The following is a 14973-nucleotide window of genomic DNA, read 5'->3' as shown; positions in this document are numbered from 1 at the left end:
AATGCTCCACCAGCAGACTGTGAACAGTACCAACAGCTGGTAGGTAAGCTAATATATCTATCTCTCACAAGGCCTGATATTGTTTTTAGTATTAGTGTCATTAGCCAATTTATGCATGCACCTACAAAGCAACATCTAGAAGCAGCTAACCATGTCTAAAGTTGTCAAGAAAACAAGGAAAAACTAAACTTCATATTAAGATGCAGCACAAGCCGTAAATTTATACAACATAGGCACAGTCTGCCTTATGCAGATTAGGAAACTACCAAATCTAGGAAATACCAAATCTAGAAAGAAATAAAAAGGAAAGCTACAGTTACCGAATATAGAAAGAAATATACAAAAAATATACAAGGCATAATATACAATCAAATCGCTCAAATAAGGAAAGCAAAGCAATTAAATAAATCTCCAGTGGATATGAAGCAATATGAATCAGCCCCATAAGAAATCAATAATCAATATGAATCAGCCCCATCTTCTAACACTTCCCCTCAAGATGGAGAGTGGATGTCATACATTCCCATTTTGCGTAGAAGCTTGTGAAATATGCTACCCGAAAGCTCTTTAGTAAATAGATCAGCAAGTTGTTCGCTGGTAGGAACAAATGGAGTACAAATCAAGCCACCTTCAAGTTGTGCTTTAATGAAATGTCTATCAACTTCAATATGTTTAGTCATATCATGTTGAACTGGGTTATGGGCAATATTGATAGCAGATTTGTTGTCACAATATAACCGCATAGGAGCTGTCCAACGAATCTGTAAATCTACCAAAATTATTTTGAGCCACAGCAACTCACAAATCTCCAAAGCCATAGATCGAAATTTAGCCGCCGCACTAAATCTAGCCATCACATTTTGTTTCTTACTTCTCCATGTGATAAGATTACTACTAAGAAACGTGCAATAACCTGAGATTGATCGTCTATCAACAAGGGATCCAGCGTAATCCGCATCAGTGTATGCTTCCACGGACATGTGATCACCTTTTTTAAATAAAATTCCTTTACCTGGACTACCTTTAAGGTAATGAAGAATACAATGCACAGCCTTAAGATGACTTTCTTTGGGGCTATGCATAAATTGACTAGCTACGCCCACAGCATAGGCAATGTCTAGCCTTGTACGGGAAAGATATATTAGCCTCCTCACTAACCGTTGTTAGGATTCTCTATCGACAGCCCCTTCTTCGAGGTCAGCACCAATACGATGATTTTGTTCAATTGGATTATCAATTACTCTAAAGCCCAACATACCAGTTTCCTGTCAAAGATCCAGCATATATTTTTGTTATGAAATAAAGATACCCTCCTTAGATCGAGCCATCTTAATACCCAAAAAATATTTTAGATTGCCTAGCTCTTTTATTTCAAATTCGTGAATCAAGCATCTTTTCAAGGCTTCAATATCGTTTTTATCATCTCCTGTCACAATGATATCATCAACATACACTAATAGAGCAGTGAGTTTACCCGTTTTAGAATGATGAATAAAAAGTGTATGATCTCCTTGACTTTGTTTATAACCCAAACCAAGCATCACCTTTGTAAACCTTCCAAACCAAGCTCTGGGAGACTGTTTCAGCCCATAGAGAGCTTTTTTCAATCGGCATACAAAATTTTCTCCTTGATTAGTTAATCTGAACCCAGGAGGAACTTCCATATAAATTTCTTCTTCTAAATCCCCATGTAAAAAGGCATTTTTAACATCAAATTGATACAACGGCCAATCTAACATAGCTGCTAAAGACAACAAAATTCTGACAGTATTCATTTTTGCTACAGGAGCAAATGTCTCAATGTAGTCCACACCATATGTTTGTGTATAACCCTTGACCACTAATCTAGCTTTGTACCTTTCGAGAGAACCATCTGATTTATATTTCACTGTAAATACCCATCTACACCCAACAGTTTTCTTTCCTTTAGGTAGCTGGACCAAATCCCAGGTTTGGTTCTTTTCAAGTGCAACCATCTCAACCTTCATGGCCTCCTTCCAATTATCATTACTTAAAGCTTCAGATAGATTCTTTTGGGTAGGGATGGAGTTAAGGTTGGTCAAGAAGGCCTTGTGTGCTAGAGACAATTTAGAATAATTGAGGAATAGATGTAGGGGATGTTGAGTGCAGGCTTGGGTTCCTTTTCTTAGGGCAATTGGGATGTCCAGGTCATCGAAAATTGGTGTAGACGGCTGAGTGTTGCTTGGAATAGGTTCTGGTATAACAGCAAGGACTGCAAGTTGAAGTTGGTTAGGACTCTTAGGTGAATCAAGTTGAGATCTGCACTGATCTACACAAGGATTAGATAATTCAACATGCTTAGAGATAAAATCGAGACATTTTCTCCTTGAATAGACTTGCAGTGGGTGAGGAGAAGAGTGAACATTCTCTCTTGGAACCGAATTTAAGAAATCCTGAGGATGATTTGAAAGAGAAGGAGAAATTGAAAAATTTGAGAAATAGAATTCCCTTGACTGTTCATCCAATAAATTAGTCTCCCCCTTAATATCAACCATATCAAAATATGATTGGGCCTCCACAAAGCTTACATCAGCCGAAACAAACAACTTCTTGGATGGAGGATGGAAACACTTATAACATTTTTGAGTGGAGGAATATCCAACAAAGACACACTTAAGGGCTCTAGGATCCAATTTCCCTCTATGAGGAGAATGATTATGAATAAAAACCAAACAACCAAACACTCTTGGACAAAGATTTGTTGGAATAAATTCTGGGAAAGCCTTAGTAAGAAGCTGAAGAGGACTTTGAAGGTCAAGATTCCTAGAAGGAAGCCTATTGGTGAGATAAGTAGATGTCAAGACAGCTTCTCCCCAATAGCGTTTAGGCACATTATTGCGGAATAACAAGGATCTTGTAACTGCCAACAAATGATCATTCTTCCTCCCAGCTACTCCATTTTGCTGAGGGGTATAAACACAAGAAGACTCATGAATTATACCCTTCTCTTGAAAGAAAAGAGATAAGAGTTTGGTTGAAAAAATCTTTGACATTATCAGTTCTCATTCTTTTAATTTTAATACCAAATTGATTCTTAATCATGGTATAGAAATTAGGAAAAATGGTGCATACTTCTTATTTGTTCTTTAGAAGATACAACCACACAAGTCGGGTACAATCATCCACAAACAACGCAAACCATCGAGCACCCGAAATACTAGGAATAGGAGAAGGACCCCAAATGTCACTATGAATTAAGTTGAAAGGAAGAGCACATTGAGTATTATTAAGAGGAAATGAAACTCTTTTATGCTTAGCAAATTGACAAACGTCACAGTGAAAATCACAATTATCTAATCCCTTGAACAAAGAGGGATACATAGACCGAAGAACTACAAAAGATGGATGTCCTAGGCGAAAATGATGAAGCCATAAGACATCCTTATTGGATTTAGCTAAAAAAGATATAGGAGAAAAATGTTTTCTATCACTCAGCCCACTAGACTCTTCAAGGTAGTACAGCCCCTCTTTCACCTTAGCATTCCCAATCTTCTTCCTCATGTCCTTTTCCTGAAATTCACAAAGATTTGGATAGAAGATGGCACGACAATTAGTGTCTTGGGTCAATTTTTTAATAGAGATGAGATTGGTATAGAGTTTTGGGACATGAAGAACATCTTTCAGAATTAGGTAATTGTTAACAAGGATATCCCCTATTCCAGCAACAGTAGTTAGGGATCCATCAGCCAACACAATCTTTTTAATACTAGGGCATGGTTTGTAGTTTAGAAATTTATGTGAAGAATGGATCATGTCGTCGGTTGCACCGGAATCAAGAACCCAGTGTGATTTAAAATCTAAACCTGAAGCATTTAAGCAACAAGAATTGAAAGTAATACCTTTGAAGACAAGATTTGAAGCACTAACTCCTTGCTCTTTTTCAAGAGACCCCAATAGGTTCCTTAACTTCTCAATCTCCTCCTGTTTGACCCCCATCAATTTTGTTAGTCCTATTTCTTTGCCTTTTGTATGCTCTTGGTCGTTGTAGTTGGTCATATGAGATGTTTGTTGACCATTAGCAGTATAGGCCTACACCTTAAGCTTAAGTTGTTGTCCTCCTTTTGTTGGCTTCCCATGAAGCCTCCAATATCTATCAACTGTATACCTCAGCTTCTTACAGAAGGTGCACCACAAACTATCTTTGCTTGTGGTCGAACTTGTATCCATGAATTTTTTATCTTCTTTAGTCCCTCTTTCACATCTAGCTCCTTTTAGAGTCAATAGAGCTGAACTCTCCAAGTGACCATGCTCCAACATAACTCCTCTTCGACCTTCTTCTACACGTACAATAGAAATTACTTCATTTAAGGAGGGTAGATCAGGCTCACCAAGAATCTGAATTCTAACAGCATCATATTCTAAATTTAGTCCAACCAAGAAGTCATATATTCGCTCCTTCTCTACAAATCTCTTCTGAACTGCTGCATCTTCACAACATTTCATTTGGATGTACTGATAGTGATCCAATTCTTGCCACAAGGTCTGCAACAAGTTGGAATATTCGGTGATAAACCGATTCCCTTGCTTGGTTGTTGCTGCATTGGTTCTAAGTTCATAAATCTGTGTCGCATCATGCACCTTTGAATAGGTAATCTTCACCGCCTCCCATATCCCCCTTGCCGTTGTTAAGAACATAACGGTATCACTGATCTCCAAATTCATGGAGTTCCATAGCCAAGACATGACTAATGAATCTTCTTCATCCCATGCACCATACATGGGATCATTCTCCTGCGGTCCAGATCCCTCCAAATGACTCAATTTTCCCTTGCATTTCAAGAAAGTCTTGATAAGGTAGGACCACTTGAGATAGTTCTTGCCATTCAACCTATAGGCTGCTTGGACAATCGGAAGTTCTCCTCCAATACTATGATTGATCGAAAGTTCTCCTCCAATACTATGACTAATCGGAAGTTCTCTCCCAGTACCTTAATTGGAACTTTCTGTGACATCAATTATGCCTACTAATTTTTCAGTTTCGGCCGCCATTCTATGGGTCGATAAGAGGATTGGATTAAGGGAGACTCTCGACTACACAATCTCGAAAAGCCTAGGACAAATCCTATGGCTCTGATACCATGTCAAGAAAATAAGGAAAAACTAAACTTCATATTAAGATGTAGTACAAGCTGTAAATTTATACAGCATAGGCACAGCCCGCCTTATGCAGATTAGGAAACAACCAAATCTAGAAAGAAATAAAAAGGAAAGCTACAACTACCGAATATAGAAAGAAATATACAGAAAAGATACAAGACATAATATACAATCAAATCACTCAAATAAGGAAAGCAAAGCAATTAAATAAATCTCCTGTGGATATGAAGCAATATGAATCAGCCCCATAAGGAATCAATAATCAATATGAATTAGCCCCATCTTCTAACAAAAGTATCTCAAAGGAACTCCAGACAAGGGAATTTTGTTTAAGAAGAGTGAAAATCGAGATATAGATTGGGTTGGGTCAAATGGAAGATAGCAAATCTACAACTGGTTATTGCACCAGGTTATGGAGGAATCTTGTGACACAGAGGAGCAAGAAACAATCTGTTGTGGCCAAAAGTAGTACTGAAGCAGAATACCTAGCAACTACTGCTCAAGGCTTGTGTGAGCTCATTTGGATTGAGAGACTTTTAGGGGATCTAAATATACCTAGAACATATTCTATGAAGTTGTGCAGTGCCAGCAATCAACAATAAACATAGTTCACGACCCTATACAACATAACTGAATCAAGCATGTGCGTATTGACAGACATTTCATCAAACATGACATGGACTCCAGGGTGTTTAACCTATCCTATGCCTCTACAAAAGATCAAGAAGCTGACATTCTTACCAAAGCCCTATCCAACCAGCATTTGAGTTCTTATCTGAGAATGATTGATATCTATTCACTAACTTGGGGGGAGGTGGTTGAAAAAATCAGAAAAATGAGATGGTCAGGGTTGTTAGGATATTTCAAAATTAAAAATGAGATAAGAGATAAAGGATAAAGTTTGGTTTGTGATCAGGTTGTTGAGGATAAAGTTTTAAAGTTAAAAGAGATAAGAGAAATAGAAGATAAAGCACCAAGAAAGAAGGAGATCACACAAATAATCCTATTAGAAAAATTCAAGTTCAAAGTTGTTGATTTCATGTATCATGTATCCCTGTATTTTAGGAAGAGAGTAGATTTACTAGTGTATAAATACCCCACTTGAGATCAAAGAATGGCAAGAAAACAATCCTCATTTTATTCAAGTCTCCCCCCTACTTGTTCTAAGCTCTCGAGTACAACATTTACAGGTACCCGAGCACATCTTTTTCAACCTCAGATTAGTTTTGTTCAATAATAAATAGCACAAGTACGTAGGATAGCAACAACCCTCAACAAGACTAGATTGCCACTGAAGAAAAGATTTCTAACCATCTTCCTCCCCCCCAAAAAAAAAAAAAAATAATAATAATAATAATAATAAATCTTCCCCTCTCAGAATACAGACAAAATCCTAAGAAAAAAGGAACTTTGTTTTTATTATTAGTACTAGCCAATAAAACCCCATGAGCCAAATAAATCACTCAACTCATACAACTTATTAACTGAATTATAACAACAAAGAATAACCCAAGAAAATGACAATTTAAGCAAAATATAGAAACTCAAATAACTAGCTTATGTTCTGATGCCAAAACTTATGCCAATTATAAAAAAACAATCAAACACAACCTCCTAAGTACATGGCACCACTGGTTCCAATCAAACATGGCCACGATAGACTCCATACACAGGTGCCACCATGTGAATGGCTGAATGCTAGAGTGCCAAATGTGAAACACAAGTACTTCTCTATAAAAAACTGACTCATTCATCTTCTTTATATACCACAAGCAAAGGGTTTCACGATATTTAATGTGAGTCATTGTGATAAAACAATATATAAAGCTTTAATCCCAATAGTGGGGTTGACTATATGAATTCTAGCTTGATAGGCATTTCTATCTATGACATTATCTTCTATAAGACCCTTATAACTCATATCATACCTAAGTGTCTCCCATCAAGTTTTTCATGGCCTTCCTCTACCTCTTTTGCTAGATACAAGTTCCATTCCATCCATTCTCCCCACAAGAACCTCTATCAATCTTCTTCTCACATGATCAAATATATCAATAAGTAATGTACATATCAGTTCTCATGACTATGGGCCGTGAATGCACGTCTTAGTTTTTTATCTTGTCATTATTTAAGTCAACACCACAAACATGAGACAACTTAATAGAATGGGAAAGTCATCATGTTTTTCCTTTTCTAGGTCACACCTACCTCTTTCCACCTATTAGCAACCCTAAAAGCTTCAAGCCACCTCTCATCCCTTTCCCTCATTTGAAAAAACCTATCTAAAAAGGTTGTTTTTATTTTTGGAAACCCTTGACTGATAAATATTCATCGTCGTCGTCAACTGCCCCTTATCCTAACCATGTTCCGATTGGTGGCACAACATTCATAATATCAATTGACTTATAAAAGTCATATTGACAATACAAATCCATGCAAAAGAACAATGTGACTAAATTATAAACTAAATTCCCTTCCTAATGCAACTTCTAGCGAGAGAATGATGAGATAAAGTTTCAACACCATTTTGTATGGGAAAGTTTCATGAGATGGTGTGCTAAGCAAGTAGTGCTAAATCAGTATCTTCACTGTCAATCAACAATGAAGAAAGTTCATACATATAAAAAAAATGAAGATATACAACGCTTTTGCCCATTTAATTCCTACATATCCAACTTTTAAGTCCTTTCTTTTATAACTTTTGGTTCTGCATTTCCAGCTTCTGTAATGCACAAAATTTATTTCAAGGAAAAAAAAACAGACAGAAAGAGACAGCAATTTACATGTCCGTGATGAGTCTTCAAGCCTCGATCCTCCACCCGACAATTACCGTCTATGAGAAGAGTCTTGATTGGTACCTAATTAGACAAAGAAGCCGAATGAAGAATCAATTCTTTAATCCAGAACTGAAATTCTTGCATTGTACGAAAAGCTAATTCTCATGGAACCCGCTTCTTCGAGAAAGATTATTCTCTTTTATTTTCAGTGCGATTTAACACGGGAGCTCTGGACAACAAAATAACTATAAGAACTAACTACTTTTCCACATAATATATTCCTCCGAACCCAGGAATTCCTTCAAAAGACAGTGTAACTTATATTCTAGTAAACAATTAAGCATTAAAAGAGCTTCAAACAGGAAGTTAACAGCTTAAAATTCAAAACCGAACACATTACCACGTTATCCTGAGGCTTTCGCTTGTAGTAAGCAAGCAATCGAGACTCAAGCACGAAGTAGCGCATGTGAATGAACGAACGGCCGATCTTCCGCCGGCCGTACCGGACCATCCACCCCTCGTAAACCACCTTCGACATGGCGAACTGATTCTGATTCCCCGCAATCTAGCAATGACACGCGCACTCCCTCCTTGTCATACTCCGGAAGAAACTCTTTAAGGACTCACAAATCCGGAAGCTCAGACTACAATCCTCGCTTCCGCCGAATCAGTGTAAACCTAAGTAACTTGGCCAATCCTCATCTTATCGTCGTCATCGAAATTGAAGGATCAAAAAGCCCTAGCGGCAACAATCCGGCGAGATCCGCATTCAAACGAATCCGGCAATTCGCACCCAATCTACAACTCCGGATGATCGTCAAAGTCAGGAACCATCCACGATCCGACTCCCGGAATCGTGCCGCAACGGAATTGTTTACGTAAATCGGAAGATAAAACGGAACTCAACGACGACCTTTTCTCGCCTGAATTACACCCTGCGGGCAGGGGAGAGGGAGGAAGAGACTCGGGCTCTGTGAGAGAGAGAGAGAGAGAGAGAGAGAGAAACTGTGGGATTATCGAAAAGAAAAATGAACAAATAGAGAGAGAGGGCCACGACTTGGGACCAAACGGAAAAGGCCGTCTCGATTTTTCAAAAAGCTGGAGTTAAAAAGAAAAATCTTTTTTATTTCCCTTCGGTCAAAGTAATATTTAAGAAACGCCGAGAAGGCAATTTGCAATTTGCAAGTTAAAGTAAACAATCACACATCCAACTCTTATCATTTTGAATTCAACGGCCTAACAAATTTTAATCTATACTTTCTTCTCAATCTTATACTTTATAATAATTTTTTATAATTTTTTTAAAATAATAAATGACTTAAATTCGTCGAATGATTCGATATTCAACTCGATAAAATTTTATTTAAATTTATTTCTTAAAGTAAATCAACCCATCTAATGTAAATTTTCAAAACTAACTAATAGAGTGTATATATATAATAATAATTGAACTTGAAAATTCTAAAAGTTTCTAAGGCCTTATTTTACCAATCAGTTGGATTCTTTTTAAAACTGATACTTTTTAAAATGCTATTCATTTTCTACAAGTAAAATTAATGTTACTTGAATTGGCTATTCTTAAATATGTTTCGTTAATTACTTATTTTGGAAATCTTTAATTTTTTTAAAAGAAAATTTATAAGATCGTTTCTTTATAAAGATATAAATCATTTTTTAATGTCTTTTAATTACTTTTAATTATTTTAATAACAATTATGTCTATATTTTTATAAAATTTGTATATGTAATTATAAAAAAAAAAATTGAATGTACCCTAATCAAAATAAATTTATATGCAAACAAAATTAATCAATTACATAATATAAACAAATGTACACAGTGCGATTTGTAAGTGTTATTGCATGGATACAATAATAAATTTGTAGAATGGAAATGTCGTCTTTAACCCATCTGAGCCTGTAAAAATAAGAAAAGAGTCAGAGAGCGCAGAAAGGTCCCCGCGCAAATATTTTAACGCTTAAATTAGACACTGAGTATGATAAAATAAACTCTATTGAAATTAATATTAAGGACATCCCCCTTATTTAGTAATGAATTATGCCTCTTTATTTATGGAGAAATATAGAGTTATCTAAAGTGTAATAAAATTAAAATTCTTGTAGATGACACTTATCTTAATGGATGGCATTTATTTTGCCATTTTCAAGAATAAAATTTCTTATAGATGATACTTATCCAAATATTTCATAATTATTTTATAATTAGAATTCCCTATGGATAATTATTTATCCTTTTATTGGAATATTCAAAATTATTTTAAATGTCAGATTTATCGTGTTTGTATGTTTTGTGTGGAACCCCTCCGCATATGGGAAATTTATGTCTTTTAACCAAAAAAGATATTATAAACTTTTGGGATTTTACCTATGACACAACAGTAAGGAAAACAAAAGTTCAGTTTATCCAAATTAACGAAATCAAACCAACCGAACTTGTCAATTCGGTTCAATTCAGTTTTTTTCTTACATCGATTCGGTTCAATTAATTTTTATCAAAAAGTTCGATTTTGGATTTTTTTATTAGAGTAACCGAAATAACCAAACTGAACAAACTTAAAAAATATACTATTTTGATGTTTATAAAACGACGTCATTTTCTTCAATTTTGTATGTTTTCTATCATTTACTTTAGTTTTCTTTGATTTTTTTGCTTCCTATTATGTTTTTTCAATTTAATCAGTCCAGTTTGTTTTATACGGTTTGGATTTTTTTTTTTTTTTTTGTTATCGATTAGTTCAATTTTTCAGCTTATTCGATTTGATTCAATTTTACTTCTTGGTTTAGTTTAATCGATTAGTGAATTTCAGTCAATTCGATAACTGAATTGATCGTTTGCACACCCATAACAACAGTTTAAATCCACGTATATTGTAAAATAAAAAATAAATGTACACATAAAAATAAAGAGGGAAGAAAACAAATCAAACAACCCTAGCGCCAACTTTGTCAACAAGAAAACCCGACTCTGTCAAAAATCCAAAAATTAGTCAAAAACAAAACTTATAGTAATAGAGACTTCTTCATAAAGAGAGAGAGAGAGAGAGAGAGATCACGTGCAATTAGCTTTGATGGAGATTAAAAGTTCACGTGTTGTTTCTCCTTATTCTCTTTCACGTCTCTCCTCTTTATTGGACTATTTTGTTTGGTAGTGAACGTGTTGGTTTGATTTTGTGTTTCTTGTGCATTCTTTTAGGTCCAGAGGGTTGAAAATCTTTCGCCATTGTTCCTTGTATAAATTGGTAAAGTTTTATTATATGCCACAGTGACTTCTTAGCTCTTTCAATTGGAGTATTGACATTGTTGTCATGTGTTTGACTTCTTAGTTCTTCAATAGGAGTGTTGGCATTATTGTTGTGTGTGTGAGTTAGGTATGCTAGTTGTTTAGTGATTTTTCTCCACAAAAAATAAAAAAGTTAATTTGATATGAGTTCTATTTTCTATGACCTTTTTTATTTATTAAAATTTATAACGAGTCATTGATATATTTGATTATATATAAAAATTATTTAAAAGTAAAATATTTTTTAAATAACAGCATCGATATCGACACACACTCCCCTCTACAACGCGTGTCATTGTTTGTTAGTTATTGTGTCAGGCACACAATGCTATATTGTTCATTGTGCTATGAGATGACATTGTTATATTATATGTCGTGGATGATTTTAAGTTTTATTTTTATTTTGTATTTATCCAAGTAGAGTTGATTAATTAGATCAATATGTTATCGATAGATATATCCTATTAAGAGGTATGTATTTTTTATTTTTTTTGCATTGTTTTTTTTTTTTAAATGTCCAACTATTCAAGTTTCTATGTGCTTATATATAACGTTTTAACGAAATAATTTGAGGAAGTAGATGTTATTAGTTTTTTAAATATAATTATAATAAGAAATGTTATGTTGTTGGCGTCGATCAATAATATGATAACCGATGCAGGCTTGCAGGGGGTATATGAGTCCTCCCACCCACAAGCCCATGCCCCCCCCCCCCCCCCCCCACCCCTAATTTGCCCACATCATGTATATTTTATGTTACCTAAAGCTGGCAATAGAAAATTTTCCTAATTATAGGTTTTAGGGGTATGTGTGGTACAGTTTGGTTGGTCTGAACCATTTTCAGTACACCTAACCGCTAGTGCGATTTTTTGAACAAATCAGATCGCGGTCTAGTTTTGGTGTGGCCAAATCGCACCATATTTGCGGTCTGATTTGGTGCAGTTTATCGCGGTTTGAAAATCTGATACATGTGAGTCTTAAAATTATTAAAAATGCTATTTAAAAATGGTAAATAAAGATTATCAGTAATTACCATCAAATTACCAGTGATATAACATCAAATAATGAATGTCATCATACAATTATTTCCAAATATATATACATATATGTAATTGAATAATGTATTATCCAAATCAATTATTTTCAATTATTTTTTATATTATTTGATGGGCAATTTGGTTTAAAATCGAACCGCCTACTGTCCAAACTGCAAACCGCGCGGTTTGGACAGCTTTCAAACCGTTTCCGACCGCTAAAAAAAAAATCAACTGGTTCTATTTGGTTTGGCCGATTTTCATGGTGCATCGAGTTTTTTGATCACCCCTAATAGTTTTATATTTTAGTTTATTAACATTGAAATAGTAATTATGTATATAGATAGAGTTTGTGTAAGTGAAAAATATTTATATTTTAACTATACATCTTTTGTAATTGATTTGTCTAATTGTTATATACAGTTAACTAAGATATCTTGTAATACTTTTTAATTATACTAACAATTATATTTAAGCCCTTTTATTATTTAATTAATTTACAATTTATTAAACATGCAAATAAAAAAAAAGAAAATGAAATGTTCAAATGCTAGTAGATGCGGTGTTTTGGTGTCATTTCAATTGTGTTATTAAAAAGAACATGGGGGTGGCATTTATTGATTTTAATGTGGTGACATTTGAAAGGCCTCAATTAAAATCGTTTTGTGTCACTTTTGAATTTTTTTTTTTTTTTTTTTTGTGGTGTTTGCATATTGTTACGTGTGACATTTAAGATGTATAGCTAAAGACTTTATTGTATCACTTTTAAAATTTTGAATATATTATATGTTATATTTGAAAATATTACAATTATCCTTTCTCCTGTTATTAACATACAAAGCACTAGTATTGTGCTTGTTTGCTATAAAATATTTTTCTCCGAGAGTGTTGTTTAAGTTTTATTGCGTTTGATGTTAGGAAAATATTAAAATAATAAAAAATATCACTTTTCAATCAATGTAAAATAAAAATCTAAAAGTGACTTCCCCGGTTCAAATTAGAAATTCACTTTCCAAATATACAAAATCAAGCAACGGTCCATCGAGTGGTTGTCACGGTCCATCTAGATTGTTCATTTTGCATCCCATCTTCATCATTATTTGTCTCTGTTCGTCGAGCTCTACTTATGTCATTGTCTTCACCTTTCCTAGTTTGTGTGTGCATCATCGTCTCAGCCTCTCACTATCGCATCTTACTCCACCTGTCACCGGGCACCATTTGTTATTTGGTCCTTTCTCCAATTCTATCTATATATTATGTGTTTATTATGTTTTTCTCTATCTTTATGTTATAAATTTGAGAATAAGGGAACAAATATTGTAATTATCTAAATGTCGCCAAATATTAAAAGTGGTTTTCAAATAATATTTTTAGATTATAGTCAAAAAAATAGAAAATACATTTTAGAAAAACACTTTTTTTTAAGCAAATGAATCTTAATACCATGTGTAAGTGTCATTAAGAGTGCCACAAATTGTTTTAGTAACATGAATATTTATGTCATTTGTAAAAAATTTCACAACCCTAAAAGAAATGTCACTATAAACCGTTTTAAGTTACACTTTTAAATGTTACTAAAAGGTTTCTTTCTTATAATGCAAGGACATACATGTGCCCTCATAGTATATTATGTGAAAAATCAACTTTTGGTTTTAATTATATCCAGTATTATAATGCAAGCATATTGAATGGTAGTACATTAAATTAAAAGTGTTTTCTATTAGTATATTGAACAACGAATAATTAATTAAACTTAAATTTTGATAAATAATTGAAGATTAAAAAAAATTATAATTATCAATTATGTTAAAATTATTTAAAATAACAAATTTATTTTTTTATTTTTAAATTAAATTATCCTTATTCACCACTAGTATATATAATATGTTTGTATGGATTATAAAAGGGTAAGAGGGTGTTTTAGTCTTTTTTTTTTGTTAAAAACATTCCCAAGTTTTTGGGAAACTTGGATTCCCAATCCCTCCATAGAAATATTTTTGTGGGAAAGTTGTTTAAAAATAATTCTCGATAATCTTATTTTCCATGATTTTTTTTATAAAAAAATTGTATCAAATACGGGAATACAGATTCTCAACCTAACATTATCAGGAATCTTAAAATTTCTTCTGTACCAAACGTCCCTTAGGGTGTGTTTGATTGCATTATTTATAATTTAATTATGAATAATGATTGCTTATAAAACAAAAATCACTCCACCCCTTAGAAAATGAATTATATGGAATAAGTTTTAAATATTTGTACCATACACATATTTTTCATATAAAAATTAAGAGTGTTTGAATACTTCCATAAAAAATATGTATAATAATTACACATTTTTTATGATAAATGTATATAATCAAACACACTCTTAATACTTTTTAATTATACTAACAATCATATTTAAGCCCTTTTATTATTTAATTAATTTATAATTTATTAAACATGCAAATGAAAAAAGAAAATGAAATGTTCAAATGCCAGTAGATGCGGTGTTTTGGTGTCATTTCAATTGTGTTATTAAAAAGAACATGGGGTGGCATTTATTGATTTTAATGCGGTGGCATTTGAAAGGCCTCAATTAAAATCGTTTTGTGTCACTTTTGAATTTTTTTTTTTGGGTGGTGTTTGCATATTGTTACGTGTGACATTTAAGATGTATAGTTAAAGACTTTATTGTATCACTTTTAAAAATTTGAATATATTATATGTTACATTTGAAAATATTACAATTATCCTTTCTC

General features: G+C 33.5%; 1 protein-coding gene across 1 annotated transcript in view; it reads right to left on the bottom strand.

Moving 5' to 3' along the window:
* LOC127786622 (protein ENHANCED DISEASE RESISTANCE 2-like) overlaps positions 1-8947 on the bottom strand; it is a gene marked incomplete at its 3' end in the record, with an annotated part of 46407 nt that extends 37460 nt beyond the window's left edge. The window contains 2 exon segments of the mRNA XM_052314129.1: positions 7902-7976; positions 8296-8947. Of these exon segments, the coding sequence (XP_052170089.1) occupies positions 7902-7976; positions 8296-8433 (213 nt within the window).
* Positions 8948-14973: the final 6026 nt, after the last annotated feature.

Source organism: Diospyros lotus, chromosome 12, assembly GCF_014633365.1.
Source record: "Diospyros lotus cultivar Yz01 chromosome 12, ASM1463336v1, whole genome shotgun sequence".
Lineage (NCBI taxonomy): Eukaryota > Viridiplantae > Streptophyta > Magnoliopsida > Ericales > Ebenaceae > Diospyros > Diospyros lotus.
The sequence above is the reverse complement of the archived record's forward strand: the minus strand, read 5'-3'. Positions and strand labels throughout refer to the sequence as shown.